This window comes from Sceloporus occidentalis, unplaced genomic scaffold, assembly GCF_023333645.1.
Source record: "Sceloporus occidentalis isolate IW3139 unplaced genomic scaffold, rSceOcc1.0.p SCAF_25, whole genome shotgun sequence".
Taxonomy (NCBI): Eukaryota; Metazoa; Chordata; class Lepidosauria; order Squamata; family Phrynosomatidae; genus Sceloporus; species Sceloporus occidentalis.
The window spans coordinates 687,740-704,307 of record NW_028317005.1 but is presented as its reverse complement, the minus strand read 5'-3'; the positions used below and the strand labels follow the sequence as shown (position 1 = coordinate 704,307).

Below are 16,568 nucleotides of genomic sequence, written 5' to 3'. Positions count from 1 at the left end.
TTAAGCACGTTTTAAGTATATGGTGTGTGATTATTTTGCAGTTTCTTTTGTTTATATTCAGATGCTATGTCGTAATATTTTTCTGTGTTCCAGATGACCATGGATGAGAAATACGTAAACAGCATTTGGGATCTTCTCAAAAATGCAATACAAGAGATTCAGCGGAAGAACAACAGCGGGCTCAGCTTCGAAGAACTGTATAGGAACGCATACACTATGGTGCTCCACAAACACGGGGAGAAACTATATACCGGCTTACGGGAAGTGGTGACAGAACACCTCATTAACAAGGTAAATGTAAAAGGCCTCTTATTCCCATGATTTGTGTGTCCGAGGAACACCAACAACAGTCATCATACAGCTTCTTACATTTTATTCATCTGGAAAACTGGCTAGTACTATATGTATGGATTTTACAAATGTTCTATTTCTATTAATTGCTTTTTTTTTAATGCCTTTGCGAGCAATTCGAGACTTCAGTAGATTACCATTAGGCGTTCCTGTTGTGCTTTCGGCTGTCCTTGACAGGCCTGGTCATACATGTGTGTCAGATACTTCCTACTTACCGCTAAGGTTTGCTTTCCCACCAGCCATTTAGTGTGAGCTTTGTAAATAATTGTGTATACCTTATTTGAGTATAGTGGCTTGATCCAAGGACAGAACTAGTCAACGGAAATATCTTCTAAAGGAGCCTGGTGCTTAGAAATGTATACACCAGATGAAAATCCAAACGGTTGTAAAGGTAAGTAATGTATAGTGTCATAGAATGCAGACTGGGAGCAGAAGAAATCAACAAAGTTGCTGAGATTAGTGTGCAGCATATGATTATGGGTGGAAGGACGGGAAAGCTTTATGTATTATGGTCTCAGGGGTCGCCAAATTTGATTTGCATCTAGAAGCCAACCAAAAAAGTTTTTTTTCTTTCTTTCCTAATCATATTTTTATTTTCCTGGTGCCCAGAGTTTGTCAAGCCTTGCCATACACTAACATACATTTACATAACCCCATGCATTACCTTACAGTAACACACACGCTAACATTCTATGCTCATGTACATACACATTAATACACACACTCTAACACTATATGCTGACATACAGTATGACATTAGCACGAGTTTGTAACATAAACACTATATACTCTAGCAGCACACTCTTATACACACACACTGGCTAGCACTACACATACATAAAAGTACACAGTCTAACACTATGGACACACACAGAATCTGGTGCTACAGTGAGGTAGATGAACTGACACTATAGTATACACACTCACCCTCCCTCTCCTCGTGGAGACCAGCCTCGCTGCTGTCTATCTTCTGCCATCGTGAACCCGGCGCTCTCCTGCAGGGGCATGGTGAGGCAACTGGTGTGAGACCCCCCTACGGGACCGTGCTGGGAGCCTCACGGTAGCCACTACTCTACGCCCCCCCCCCAGGAAAGCATAGGGTGCCAGGTTCAGGATGGTAGCCCTGCTGCAAAACTCTGGAAGTTGTTTCTAGTTGCCATGGTGTTCTGGCGCTTGGGGTTTGTCGAGCCCTGCTTTAAATGAACGTTTCATTGAATTCTTCACTATGTGGAGTTCAGTCCTCTGAAACAGCTGTTACTGTGCTCTATACTGTACACCACAGCTATCTTAGCACTTTAATGCAAATGCTTGCTGTATGGTCCCTTTAGATCTGCACGGTGTCTCCCTTGCCAATGCATCAGGGATTTTCCAGCATCTCCATATACATTTGGTCCCTTCCTAGCTATTTTCTGTGCACGATATGTCAGGCGAACAGATATGACTTCACCTTGTTTGCTTACTTCCAGGCTGCTCTTTGACTACTTTAACCTGCGTTCTTCTTTAGTAGTGCTGTCAGGGACACAATATTCCAATAAACTTCCTTAATCACACCTCTTTGCTGCCCGTGTCGATTATTTATGGCAATGCTAATGTAGTCTATTCTGCCATAGTCTTCCAGTGATTAGAGTGTGCAACTTGGTGATTAAGACCAAGCCATTCTCTTACCCTGGTTCATCATGCTGCCTGTGGCTATTTGTCTAAGTAGACTGGGCTATGATAACAGAGCTAAAAAGCATACAAGTGACTAGTATGCAGTTGCCTGAAAACATAATATGCAAAAAAAATTGATTTAAAAAAAAAAAAGTGAAATCTGAAAATGTGCTAATTTGATGCTAGAGATAAAAATGACTGGTGGGAGATCCCCTTTTAACATATCTGTGGCTCACTCCATACCAACCCAAAAATCTTATTGTACAGTTCGCTGGATTGCTACAGCTGTGGGGTATATGATGGCTTTTGTTAAAATTGCATTTATCATTTAATCAAAGAAAACCACTTTTCTCCTTCTCTACATTAATTTAGAAAAGACGTAATAGTAACTCGTAGCCATACTATTTCAATGTGTCTTCCCCAGTGGGAAGGTGAAGAAATACACCTCATTTAATGTGTTTAATGTGTCTGTGTATATATATCTATATATCTTTTTTAAACTGTACAATTGAGGAAGGCTGAGCGAGATTATAATGCAGTCCTTTGAAACGTCACTACTTTTTATATAAGATCTGACGCTTATTTGCATGCATATAAGTAGTGTATAGTGACAACAGACAGCTGGACAGCAAGTTACAGTGAACTTGTAAATGTAAAAACTGCTTTTAAAAAATGTAATTTTTGATGGAACGCCACTTTTATGTACTTATTTAGTCCACTCATGAGTTTGCATGTACGCAGTGTCCACATATTTTCTTTTTTTCCTTTGTGGAACAGGTCCGGGAAGATGTGTTAAATTCTCTCAACAACAACTTCTTGCAGACCCTTAATCAAGCTTGGAATGACCACCAAACGGCCATGGTGATGATTAGAGACATTCTCATGTATATGGTGAGTTTTTCCAAGTACCTGCTTTCTGGAAGTATGTGTGTGACAGAACTTACATTTATATCTGTCTGTTAGAACATACTATTTTCCTTTACAAACCTATTCCGAGGCTTTAGTGAAAGAACCTTACTGACCAAGCATTATCGTTGCATACACCCTCAAACGTCTTGATTTCTTGTGAAATCTGTCCATTACCAAACATAAACTGATGAGAAATAATCGTGTAGGATATTGTCTAGCTGTTAAAGGGTTGCTGTTTCTGCATAGCTGCTGCAGTGGCATGGGATGCCTTGAATGCGCCAACTGCTTTCTGCTATGGCTTCATAATCTTTTGGACTTTATACTGAAGGTCAATTAAGTACCTTTTGTCATCCAAATGCTCTGTATGAAACATTAATGAGCCCAGATATATTATTTGTTGGATGGCGTACCCTGAAGGGGTTTTCCTATGAAGAACGCAGTAAACATTGAACTGCAAAGGGGACAAAAAGTGTAAAGCTTGGAGAAAGAATGCATAACAGGAACATTAAATAGAACTGGACACAAGTGTGATAATATATGGAGTCAAGGCTGCAATGCTCCCCACAGACCATCTTCTACATCAAGACTACTTGCCCGGCCCTACTGGTATTCCAAAATTGCACAAAGCAGCGGTTGGGGGATATATCTGGTTTCAGTTATGGCGCTCGTAGACTTGTCTTGGAGGCTACACAGGGCCGGCCCGACAATGGAGCCGAGTGGGGCAACCGCTCCAGGCGGCACTTTTAAAGCCCCTTTATTTATTTATTTATTTATTTTTTTATAAAGCAAAAGAGAGAGAAAGGGGCCCATCTCTCTCTCCTCTGCGGCGAGTCTCCCTGTTCGATCTCGGTGCCGGCTTGTAATACTGAGTGCCGGAAGATTACCTCATTTCCGGCGCTCAGCATTACAAGCCGGCACCGAGACCGAACAGGGAGACTCGCCGCAGGACTGCTGAAAGGTAAGTACAAGGGTACATAATAGGGAGGGAGGGAGGAAGGAAGGGTAGATAATGGGGAGGGCAGCAGGGACAGAGGGAGAGGAAGGGTAGATAAGGGGGGGGGGCGGCATTTTAAAATTCGCGCCTGGCGGCATTTTGTCTTGGGCCGGCCCTGAGGCTACATACAGAGGGACACTTCAGTCATCCTATGCACTTTAATTCATATGATAGGTTTGTGGTCCCTTTTCATTTTTGTGTAGTGTGGTTTGCAAATGCACAGAGGATTCTGCAGTTTCCCCCAACTAAATGCCCTGCAGGAGAATTAATGTCCCTGTACGTGAGGTACTCTCCTGCAGTCGGCTCTGGACCTGGCTCTCCCGAATGCTGCATGCAGGGGGTTTGTTTAGTCCCCAGCTTCCCATTGATTTCAGTGGAAGGATCACTTTCCTGCTCCTCATTGACTGCTTATTGCTGTCTGAGTCCCTGGGGGCTCATTCTACTCCCCGTAGTAATTTATATCATTCATAAAATTCCAGAAGATGACTCTTCTGTTCTTAAAAAGTCAGTGTATCTAAATAAGCGAATGCTTATTGTAAGTAACGAAAAGATGGGCAGAGCATTCTCTTATGTGCACAGCTTGTGATACTTAGTGATGCCTGGGGCTATTGCTTGGCACAGACACAACACCTAAAAGATCATCTGTTATCTGGTATTGTGGTGGTCCTATACCGTGATCTGCACAGTGATAAAAATCTCACAACATATATGTAACAAGTAGAAGAAAAGCTTTAAATAAAGTAGGGCTGCAACTAACGATTATTTTAATAATCGATTAGTTGGCTGATTATTTTTTCGATTAATCGGATAAACAAAATGCAATTTTTTTTCAATTTAAAATAATGTAATAAAAAACGTACAATTTACACTTTCATCTCTTTATTGCAATGGCCTCTCTCTCTATTCACCTTCTTATTTTACTGACCTAATAATAAAAGCTACAAGAACTCAAACTAGGTTTTAATGCAAAGTTATTAGTAAATATTAATTCATATGTTAACTATTTTTCATATTTAATAAAAACTGAGAAGAAAGCCTTGTTTACATTTTTTTTTTATTTACCAAACTGTCCCCAGTTATGCACATCTGACCCCCAGCTTGCCACTCTGCCCCCATATATGCCTTATACCTCTTATATGCCAGATTCCACTGTGCCCCCTGATATGCCACTGTGCCCCTGATATGCCTTATACTCCTTATATGCCAGTGATATGCAACTGAGCCCCCTGATATACCTTTTACCCCCAGATATGTTTTATGCCCCCCCTGATATGCCTAATATCGATATGCCTTATACCCCCTATATGCCCTGAAATTCATAATACCCCCCATACACCACTATAACTCACCCATACACCACTCTGGCTCCTCCCCCTCCCATACTCCACTCTGCCTCCGCCCCCCTCCCATACTCCACTCTGCCTCCTCCCCCTCCAATATACCACTTTGCCCCCTCCCATAATCCACTCTGCCTCCCCCCCTCCCATACACCACTCTGCCTCACCCCCTCCCATACACCACTCTGCCTCCTCCCCCCCCACCCATACACCACTCTGGCTCCTCCCCCTCCCATACACCACTCTGCCTCCTCCCCCCCTCCCATACTCTACTCTGCCTCCTCCCCCCTCCCATACTCTACTCTGCCTCCTCCCCCCTCCCACACTCCACTCTGCCTCCTCCCCCCTCCCACACTCCACTCTGCCTCCTCCCCCCTCCCATACGCCACTCTGCCTCCTGTCAGCAACGGAGGTTCACAAGACACCAGGGAGACGGGTAGAGAGGCAGAGTGGCGTATGGGAGGGGGAGGAGCCAGAGTGGTGTGTGGGAGGGTGGCTCCCATACACCACTCTAACTCCTCCCCCCTCCCATACACTGCTCTGCCTCTCTACCCGGCTCCGTTACTGACAGGCACTTTCACTGCAGCTTCATAGAAGCCTCAGCGTAAGTGAAGGTGAGTAACGGAGGCTGTCTGTGCGATGCGGACCCCCACCGGGTGACAGAGGATGATTCTCTGTCAGCCGGTGGGGGTCTGCGCAATGCGCACAGCCAGCCTCCGTTACTGCCCTTCACTTACGCTGAGGCTGCAGTGAAAGTGCTTATCAGTAACGAGTCGGGAGAGAGGCAGAGTGATGTATGGGAGGGGGGAGGAGTCAGAGGGGTGTATGGGAGGGGGGAGAGAGACGGAAGTGAGAGACCGGCCGACAGTGAGGGGAATCCAGGTCCCCTGCAGCGTTGCGGGGGATCTGGATTCTGGTGTTATAATCCGATCTCATTTGCTCTGAAAAAAACCTCTTTTTATAATCAATAAAAATCGATTCGATTAATCGATAATGATTAATTGACAACGATTTTCATTATCGATTATTATCGATTTTATCGATTCGTTGTTTCAGCCCTAAAAAAGTATTGATCAATATTTGGCAAATGTATATTCATAAACTTAAATCAATATATTAACTTAGTAGCTGATAAATATGAATGGCTAACTACATTGTAACAAACGTACTCTTTCTGACACACACTCTAACACCATACGGTAACAGACACTAATGCACAAACATTCTAACGCTATATGCTGACATACTCACACAGTAACACACACAACACCATTACGCTCTTACACATTACCACACTCTTATACATGTGACCATATTATCCAACAACGTACACTAACACACACACTCTGCCACTATACATAAAATATACACACATATAACACAACACACACTCACTGACCAAGCAGGGGGCCAGACCGGGCCTCATACACCAGTACCAGGCATACTTCCCAGGCACCAGAAAGTTATTTCTATTTGCCATGGCGACCTGGCGCCTGGGATTTGTCGAGCCCATAATTGTATGCTTTATATATAGCCCTAGGATGCAAGTGTCTGTATATAAAACATTTTATAGTGTGATAAGCATGACCACAATCTGTTTATCCCCCATTATTTACCATGCTTAGACTTTTTTTGGCCCCATTTAAATTCTAATAACGTGACTACTTCCATAAACAGAAGTCAAGACCTCCAGAATTGGGCTCGAAGAATGAATACCACATAAAAACATTTTGAAAAGTATAATCAAAAGTACGAAATGCCTATATGGATGACTTATTTAGTATTATATGCGTTTGATTAATATGCACGTAATTCAGAAGTATTGTTTCACAAGAACACTATGTACTAGTATGCATACTTCCTTACTCCTGACAGAAACAAACGCTGGTAGATTGCATCTGTTCCACCGTGTAAATGTCTGTCTGGGTATGGCCAAAATAGTTAGTCTGCCATAGCATTTGATTTCATGTACTCTATGAGCTTCTCTTTCTTTGTTTCCAGGATCGGGTATATGTTCAGCAGAACAATGTTGAAAATGTCTACAATTTGGGACTGATAATATTCCGTGATCAGGTCGTGCGCTATGGCTGTATAAGAGACCACCTGAGGCAGACCTTGTTGGACATGATTGCGAGGGAACGGAAAGGAGAAGTGGTGGACAGGTATGTTCTTCAGATCAGAATGTCTGTGGGGTTTTTTTTCAGCTCTCTGGGTGAAGCAAATTTCTTTTGTCATGATTTTGCGCTGCTCAGGAGAATTGCTTCCGCGTCCTGTCTGGCAAAGCTCATGTAAAACGTCAATTCTGCCTTGTAGTGATCTACAAGGTTACTGAAATATTATCAAGTGTAAACGAATAGACAAATCTCAGGGTCCCGGGAGCCATGGGTCCCAAAAGTTGAGCTACATTTCAATACTATTTTATACTGATCTGTATTATGGAGTCCCTTTCTTATTCCTGAAATAATCTGTCTGACTCCTGAACTTTTTTTTTGTGTGACAGAGGTGCTATAAGAAACGCTTGCCAGATGTTAATGATTCTTGGGCTGGAAGGAAGGTCAGTCTACGAAGAAGATTTTGAGGCTCCGTTTTTGGAAATGTCAGCAGAGTTCTTCCAGGTAAGACCTGTTTCAGGATATTGAAATAAGTAATTTTCGAGAACAGTGTTGCCTAGTGCGACATGTGTACGTGTTTTTGTAGTGGTATTAATGGAACAGCGTATATGTATAACTTATGTAATACTTATGTATAACATTTATGTTGTCATTTTCAGTGCTGCAAAAAATGAATCTTAAGATATTCTCACTAATTATGCATTCTATATTGATCCAGCTTCCCATTTAAATGAACAGTAACTGGCCATATTTGTGTGTATGTATTGTATATATGTGTGAATATAGTCTGTATGTGTAATATATATATATATATATGGGGTTTTTTTTTGTTTTTTACTGGTGAGACAACTTATATAACCTAAATATTTCCCAATTAAAATGCCGCTATGATTATTGATTCTAATAAAATATTAATATAGTATTGCTATTAATACTAATAATAAAAAATATGAATATCAATAATATGATTATACTTATGATCTGGGAGACCACTATATAGCAGTGCAACTGTTTTTATTTAATGCTTTGGGCCTATGTATTATGTTAGACAATTCAATTAAAGAAAAGCTATTTGCACACACGTGGTATTGTCGTTGGCGTATATATTCAATATTATTATTATAACTAGACGCTCTAAAGTATATTCTGGGAAGGCTTCTTAGTCTGTTTTCTTGTAAGATTGTTAGATTGCATTGCTTGTAGGTTTTATCTCATGAAGGCTTTTGCTGTTTGCTTCCTCACAGATGGAGAGCCAGAAGTTTTTAGCTGAAAATAGTGCATCCGTGTATATAAAGAAAGTAGAAGCTAGAATAAATGAAGAAATTGAAAGAGTGATGCACTGTTTAGACAAGTCTACAGAGGAGCCCATTGTAAAGGTCGTAGAAAGGGAACTCATCTCTAAACACATGAAAACCATAGTGGAGATGGAGAACTCTGGGCTAGTTCATATGCTAAAAAATGGGAAGACAGAAGGTAGGCTTGCACATGTTAAACACACACACACACATGCTTTTTGACTTCATATATATACCCTCACTGGGCACTTTATTAGGTACACCTGTTCAATTGCTTGTTAACACAAATAGCTAATCGGCCAATCACATGGCAGCAACTCAATGCATTTAGGCATGTAGACGTGGTCAAGACGACTTGAAGTTCAAAACGAGCATCGGAATGGAGAAGGAACGGGATTGAAGTGACTTTGAACATGGCATGGTTGTTGGTGCCGGACAGGCTGGTCTGAGTATTTCAGAAACTGCTGATCTACTGGGATTTTCACCCACAACCATCTCTAGGGCTTACAGAGAATGGGCTGAAAAAGAGAAAATATCCAGTGAGCGGGAGTTGCGGAGAATGGGCAGACTGGTTCGAGATGACGGATAGGCAAAAGTAACTAAACCACTCGTTACAACCAAGGTATGCAGAATACCATCTCTGAACATACAACACGTTGAACCTTGAAGCAGATGGGCTACAGCAGCAGAAGACCACACCGAGTGCCACTCATGTCAGCTAAGAACAGGAAACTGAGGACATTTTCTTGGCACACTTTGGGCCCCTTACCACCAATTGAGCATCATTTAAAAAGGACTGCCTACCTGAGTATTGTTCCTGACCATGTCCATCCCTTTGTGACCACAGTGTACCTATCTTCTGATGGCTACTCCCAGCAGGATAATGCACCATGTCACAAAGCTCACATCATCTCAAACTGGTTTCTTGAACATGACAATGAGTTCACTGAACTCCGATGGCCTTCACAGACACCAGATCTCAATCCAATAGAGCACCTTTGGGATGTGGGGCAACGGGAGATTCGCATCATGGATGCACAGCCAAGAAACCTGCAGCAAATGAAGGCCAACCTGATACTAGCAAGGTGTACCTAATAAAGTGGCCAGTGAGTGTATGTAAAACCATACAAGACATTTGTTATGATTGACACAACATTCAAGCCATGCAGATGAAGCCATATTTTGCCACATAGATATTTAGAGATTGAATTGTGTTAAAAGGGGAACTTGCACCTTTTTTTTTCTTTATGTTTACATAGTCAGCAGACTAGATGGGCCAAATGGTTCTTATCAGACGTTTAGCAACAGGTTGCATATTTATTCCTTACATTACATTTATTTATAAAGCGCCGGTCGGTTCCACAGCGCTGTTACATTCATTAGAACAATTTAGAAACACATACAGTAACAAATTGGTGCAAAGGAGAAGAGGGCCCTGCTCTTGCGAGTTTATAATCTAGTCGGTGGCTTTACAATAATAAAAGGGTATAACGCTATGGCTGGGGAGCTCCTTTTAATGAATGTTTACCCAGTTGTGTAAAGCTTAGGTTATACCGTACATGCTGCAGAGGGACAACTGATCACTCCAAAAATGTTTTAATAGGTTTGGGAAATTTTTATTATTACAACCTTTCATTTCGTGTTTATTCTTTTAGGTATTCTTCATTTAGAAAACCCATTACATTTTCTTCCGTGCCAAGAATATTTTGTTTCAGTTTCAACATATTTTAATATACCATTTTTATTTTATTTTTAACAGATCTCGCCTGCATGTACAAGTTGTTCAGTCGAGTTCCCAATGGCTTGAAGACAATGTGTGAGTGTATGAGTTTGTATCTTAGAGAACAAGGAAAAGCCTTGGTTTCTGAAGAGGGTGAAGGCAAGAACCCAGTCGACTATATCCAGGTAGGCTAAAGTTATGTTCATTGTGCTTTCAGTGTGTTGGTGTTTTTGCGATCAAGGGTACACTCCAGCTATCATATTCACTTCAACGCTGATAGCTCAGTACTCCCTTTAGATTTTCCCTGTGTCTCGCTTGCAAACACCTGGGGGATTCTGCAGAATACCCCCATATGTATTTTCCCCTCTCCCCACCACCAGCTATATTCCGTGAAGGTACACAACTCCATGCACTTGCTACCTCCGGTCAGCTCCAGCACTGGCTTAGCAAATACTGCAGCTGGGCATCTGTTTAGATCCCTGTGTGCATGCGCAGAAAGCAGTCCCATTGACTGTTTGGCAGAAGGTATTGTTGGCCCACATAGGAGGAAGGCAGCTTCTACCTCAGGTAGGTGCGCATTTCCCTCATTCAAGTATGCATATTAAAGTGCTCGGAGTACTTTAACACGTTTACTTCTTTAGTTGTGCTGTCAGTATACTGTCCCTTTAACTGCTTAAATAAACACATTGTGATTGGCCAGTAAGCTTATGTTTCATCACCTGAATTAATGTAGGGAAAAGGCAAATCTTTAAATGTGTTCATGAAAAGATGCGCAAGCACCATTTTTGTGGTATTTATCACAGCGGTGTGAAAATCTATGAATTCTTATTTAGCCCTAGTATTATATTTCCCAGGGGAATCGCCTTCTACGTTATCCCATGTAATATTTTTCATTGGCAAGTACCTTAGAAATGATACTAGTCTCTATTTAGTAGAAGCTCGGAAGTTCTGAATTAAAGTGCGTGTCAGCCGTATAAACACAGATTGGAAAATATTCTAAAAAGCATAAATGACAAACATTAAAACGTGAAACAAAGCTCAGTTTCACACATTTTAAACAGTTGATTACTTTTATGGATTGGAAATATTAACTAAAATCTCTTGCTGTTCCCTCTATTCCTTAGGGGCTTCTCGACTTAAAAAGCCGCTTTGACCGCTTTCTCCAGGAATCGTTCAGCAACGATCGCCTTTTCAAGCAAACAATTGCCGGCGATTTTGAGTACTTTCTTAATCTCAACTCTAGGTCCCCTGAGTACCTTTCTTTATTTATCGATGATAAGCTTAAAAAGGGAGTCAAAGGGGTAAGTATCAGAGCAGTAACCACATTGGTTTAGTTTATTATACAAAATGCTTACTCTTGCTGATGCTGGGAGGTGTAAAAATGATGTAGACACTTATACGGACTGGATGGGGGGGCATATGTTTACATTGTACCTGTTGAAAGAGAAAAGTAAATCTGAGCAATAGTAAATTAAAAGAAATGCATCTGTCAGTGCATGTTATTACCTGTCTTCGTAGCTTTAGCATCTGCTGATGGTTTAAAGATAAAAAGTAATCTGTAATGAAGATGTTTTGTGCTGATGCTTTGCGCTACATTGACCTGAGATGAGACTCGCTTACCAAGTGGCCAAGTACATACATTTACACCCAGAGATCTGTAGATTGGCTCGACGACCTCCCTCTTCCTGCTACCAATACTACCAGTACCTCTTGCTATGGAACCTAGCACCCTGCTCGCTTTGTCAAACACTTTATTTCTTTATCTACTTACCTTAAAGTTGTCGGAAATAATTACTCCTTAGTCCCTGTCTTCGGTTGTCACTAGCAGAGCAGTCTGCCCATCTCCATATTCTGCCGCGGGATTTTTATGTCCCAAGTGCATTATTTTACATTAAACTGCAGCAGCCACGCTCTCGACCATTCTTCTAATTTACCGAAGTCGCATGCCACCCTGTTCCAGACCTTTGTATCATCTGTAAGAAGACATACCAGTACTGATCCCTGAGGAACCCCATTAATAACCAGTCTCCTGTCATCCAACCGTTGTTTTATCCATTCAAATATTTTGGCATCCAGAGATTGCAATTTTTTTTACAAGTTTTCTTTGAGAGACAGTGTCATAGCCTATACTATATTTCAGTAAGGCATTTATCATCACGTCCTCCCTGGTCTGCTATTTTAGTCAACCAGTCAAGAAAAATTGTTAGCTTTACAAGATATACTTGTAGTAAACCCATGCTGTTTCTGATCATGCAATCCATTTACATCCAGAAATAATCCTTATTTATTTGCCTATATGTGGTATACTTAATTGCCGTGTGTTCTTCAGAGTATTTTACATGGAACGGCACGGAAAAGAGAAATGATGATGACTTACAGAATTTTCATTGGAGGCTTTACTGAATTATATGTTAATAACACCCCCCCCCACCCCCTCATTATGTATCTTGCCATTATCATTCAACCTACTGGATAAGCTAGTTATGTAGCCCAAACAAGCTGTTCACTAATGTGTCCGGTGGGCAAAGACAGATTTCACAAGTTGTCTAATTGCTAGGGCATAAGCATGCGCTGGAGAGCCGAACTAAGATGCCGAACCAAAGGGAGAGTTGTGGTTTTAACTTCGCTGTATGTTATCGATGTCCAACCCCAATGAGCTTCTGCTGTAAGAAGAATTTGGCTGGACTCTGGAGGAATATGCCCGATTTTATGATACATAATACAAAGTGTCTTCACCCATTTAATTAATTAAACATTGCCATCTCAGCCCATCTTGCTGGAGAAACTTGCCAGTGTTGGTCCTTCATAATGAGAAGTGAAGTGAGGAAGTCAAAATATCAAACCTCTTGCAATACATCATTTAGTGAATAAACACCTCTGCTGCGTGTCTGCCCGAGGGCCCGTGCTCTGGCTCTCCGTGGCTCCTGCTGCATCTCTAGCTTCAGCTGTAAACTTTCTACCCTATAAACTTGATTTACCGCTTGTTTTATTTATTTATTTATTTATTTTTCTCAAGCTCACAGAACAAGAAGTTGAATCTATCCTAGATAAGGCAATGGTCCTGTTCCGATTCATGCAAGAAAAAGATGTGTTTGAACGATACTACAAGCAACATTTGGCCAGGCGGCTCCTCACCAATAAAAGTGTTTCTGACGACTCGGAAAAGAATATGATCTCTAAGTTGAAGGTAAGACATGCGGAAACTCTAGTGTGTATATACACAGTGCCTTGAAAAAGTATTCAGACCCCTTACCAGTTCTGTAGTATAACTGACTTACAAACTGTGCGTTGGCCAATCTTGTAAATTTAACTTTAACATGTAAGGTATTGCTTTCGTAAGTATTCGGCCTCCGCCAGGGAACCATTTTATTTATTTTTTCTCCCAAAACGTTTCTATTCTCATTTATTTGAAGCTTAAGAAATGAGGGGGAAACTCTAGAACGCAGAGTGATTTGTTTATGAAACAAATACATTATGCCTTTGCTTTGATAATATAATATCCATCAGGACACCCGAATTAACAGCAGTATGTCATATATTAACAGTTCAAGGAGTTAAAGAATATTAAATATTGAATTACATTCATTCTAAATTAATAATGCCACATCAGATATTCTCCCCTGAGCCACACAGAATGTTTGGGGACGGCTTTTAAAGGGTTAAATATATCGACACATTCTAAAAAGCACTTTGGGGAAATTAACCCCTGCGGTGCCTGGTGTTTAAATGATCTTGCGGACATTGTCAAAAATCCAGGATGTCACAGTGGGGGGGGGGGGGGATTATGTATTTGCTACCTATATTGTCCGGATCCTGTGAAGACGGTAAAATGGGAACCTTCTAACCGGATCCCCACACGCTAATCTAGTTTGATGCTATATAATAAAAATCAAAGCCCCGTTATACAATATCAGTATTGAGTACCATGACAGTACCATAAAAAAGAATGTGTCTTTAACAGTTTATTCTCTTTTTACAGACGGAGTGTGGGTGTCAGTTCACATCAAAGCTGGAAGGCATGTTCAGAGACATGAGCATCTCAAACACCACTATGGATGAATTCAGGCAGCATTTACAGACCACAGGGGTGCTTATTATTTACTTGCTTCATTACAAATTTTTACCTTGTCACTACTCAAAACAACACAAAATTTGTTTCTCTGACTTTACATTTTTAGGTTGCTTTAGGAGGCGTTGATCTCACTGTCAGAGTACTTACCACTGGCTATTGGCCTACGCAGTCGGCCACACCAAAATGTAACATCCCACCAGCTCCTAGACATGCATTTGAAATATTTAGAAGGTATTGTGCAAAGCTTATATAAATTTGTAAGTCACTGGAACGTTGTGTTGAAATGCATATAGTTAAATGTTTCTAGTAAAAAAAAAACAAAAAACCGGGTAAGCATTTTTTACTTTTAGCAGAACTAAGTTTATTAAGACTACCTATAGTTTGTGCTTTTGGTTCGGCGATCATTGATTATTTTGAAGGGACTTGGTTAAAGGTTATGAGTTGGTTTTTTTTTTTTTACCTTGGGTGTGCTGAAACTGATTCAGCTATTCTCATATTATCCTTTTTCCCCTCTCCCCAACCTTACAAAAGCTGCCTGAACCTATTATCAACAATCAGCTACTTGGGCAGATATTATGGCAAAAGAGTAATACTTTTGGAGTTAAGATGGCTGCATGGAAGTCATGTTTGTGATATTGATATACACCAATCAGCCATAATGTTATGACCACTGGCAGGTGAAGTGAATAACACTGACAATCTTCTTATCAGGGCACCTGTCAGCTGGTGGGATATATTAGGCAGTAAGTGAGCATTTGGTCCTCAAAGTTGATGTTAGAAGCAGGAAAAATGTGTGATGGCTAGACAACGGGTAAGAGCATCTCCAAAACTGCAGCTCTTGTTGGGTGTTCCTGGTTTGCAGTGGTCAGTACCTATCAAAAGTGGGCTTCGTAGCCGCAGACCAGTCAGGGTGCCCAGGCTGACCCGTGTCCACTACCAAAAGCGCCTACGATGGGCATGTCAGCAGAAGAACTGGACCACGGAGGAATGGAAGAAGGTGGCCTGCCCTGTTGAATCACATTTCCTTTTACATCATGTGGATGGCTGGGTGCGTCGCTTACCTGGAGAACGCAAGGCACCAGGATGCATCTGTGGAGGCCCCACCTCGCAGGTTACGGGATTTGCTGCTAACGTCTTGGTGCCAGATACCACAGCGCACCTTCAGTGGTCTAGTGGAGTCCATGCCTTGACGGGTTTTGGTGGCAAAGGTGAACCTACACAATATTAGGCTGGTGGTCATAATGTTATGGCTGATCAGTCATATGTATGCCTATTCAATCTTTATAACTCAGTATGTAACATAAGCTTATGTATTTGACATTACAGTAAATGAGATGTCTAATACGAGATTTAGTTCTTTTAAAAGATTGCTATTTACCAGGATCTTGTGTTAAGCCCTTGCGGTAGTTATCGGTGATACAGTTTAAGTGAAAACATGCTTTTCTTTCTCATAGGTTTTATCTTGCTAAACACAGTGGTCGACAGCTAACATTGCAGCACCACATGGGCTCAGCTGATCTAAATGCCACGTTTTATGGTCCTATTAAAAAGGTAGTTTGTTTTTCTGTGTAAACTTTGTCTCGAATGTAATACTAAGTTGATTGCAGTCTGAGATTTAGATCCCAGATGATTCCTTAGTATTTCTTAGCAATAACAAGGGATTCATAATGATACAAAACCTGTCTACTTCCTTTTCCTCTGGGTTTTAGACAGGTGTGAGCAGAAAATGCTGTCTTTCTAAATAAACTAAATCAATAAATGGTTCTTGCGTAAGTTACTAATAAATATTTGGATGAAGTGCCAAGGATGTATGCTGCGCCCAGTCAGATGACAATACAACAGCTTCCCACATTCTAGTGTCTCAGAACTAGATAAACAGATAGGAAGGTTATCTCATTTTATCCACGTGAGTACAGGGGATGAATGTTTCCAGGATATGAAAGAGAAAAAAAAAACTATAGAAACGGAAAGTCGTGTATTCAATTATATTAAGTGGGGGTAAGTATCCAGCTCCTAAATGAGCACTCGCTTCTTTTAGAGCGCTATCGTGCTCTGGTGAACTATTGACTATTTGGATACTTACTCCCACTTAATATAATTTACTGCATTATCTTCTGGTTATATACTCA

General features: G+C 41.1%; 1 protein-coding gene across 2 annotated transcripts in view; it reads left to right on the top strand.

Annotated features, from left to right (window-relative positions):
* Positions 1-16,568, top strand: part of LOC149300236 (cullin-3) — a 36,263-nt gene that overhangs the window by 17,838 nt on the left and 1,857 nt on the right. Inside the window, exons 1-11 of one of the 2 annotated variants that reach the window (XM_089485370.1) lie at positions 94-291; positions 2,779-2,892; positions 7,243-7,403; positions 7,742-7,856; positions 8,597-8,825; positions 10,407-10,552; positions 11,492-11,668; positions 13,384-13,554; positions 14,347-14,454; positions 14,546-14,670; positions 15,894-15,990. In XM_089485370.1, the coding sequence (XP_089341496.1) occupies positions 94-291; positions 2,779-2,892; positions 7,243-7,403; positions 7,742-7,856; positions 8,597-8,825; positions 10,407-10,552; positions 11,492-11,668; positions 13,384-13,554; positions 14,347-14,454; positions 14,546-14,670; positions 15,894-15,990 (1,641 nt within the window). Of the gene's footprint in view, positions 1-93; positions 292-2,778; positions 2,893-7,242; positions 7,404-7,741; positions 7,857-8,596; positions 8,826-10,406; positions 10,553-11,491; positions 11,669-13,383; positions 13,555-14,346; positions 14,455-14,545; positions 14,671-15,893; positions 15,991-16,568 lie in introns of those variants that run through there. The other variant, XM_089485371.1, reaches the window with a different exon arrangement.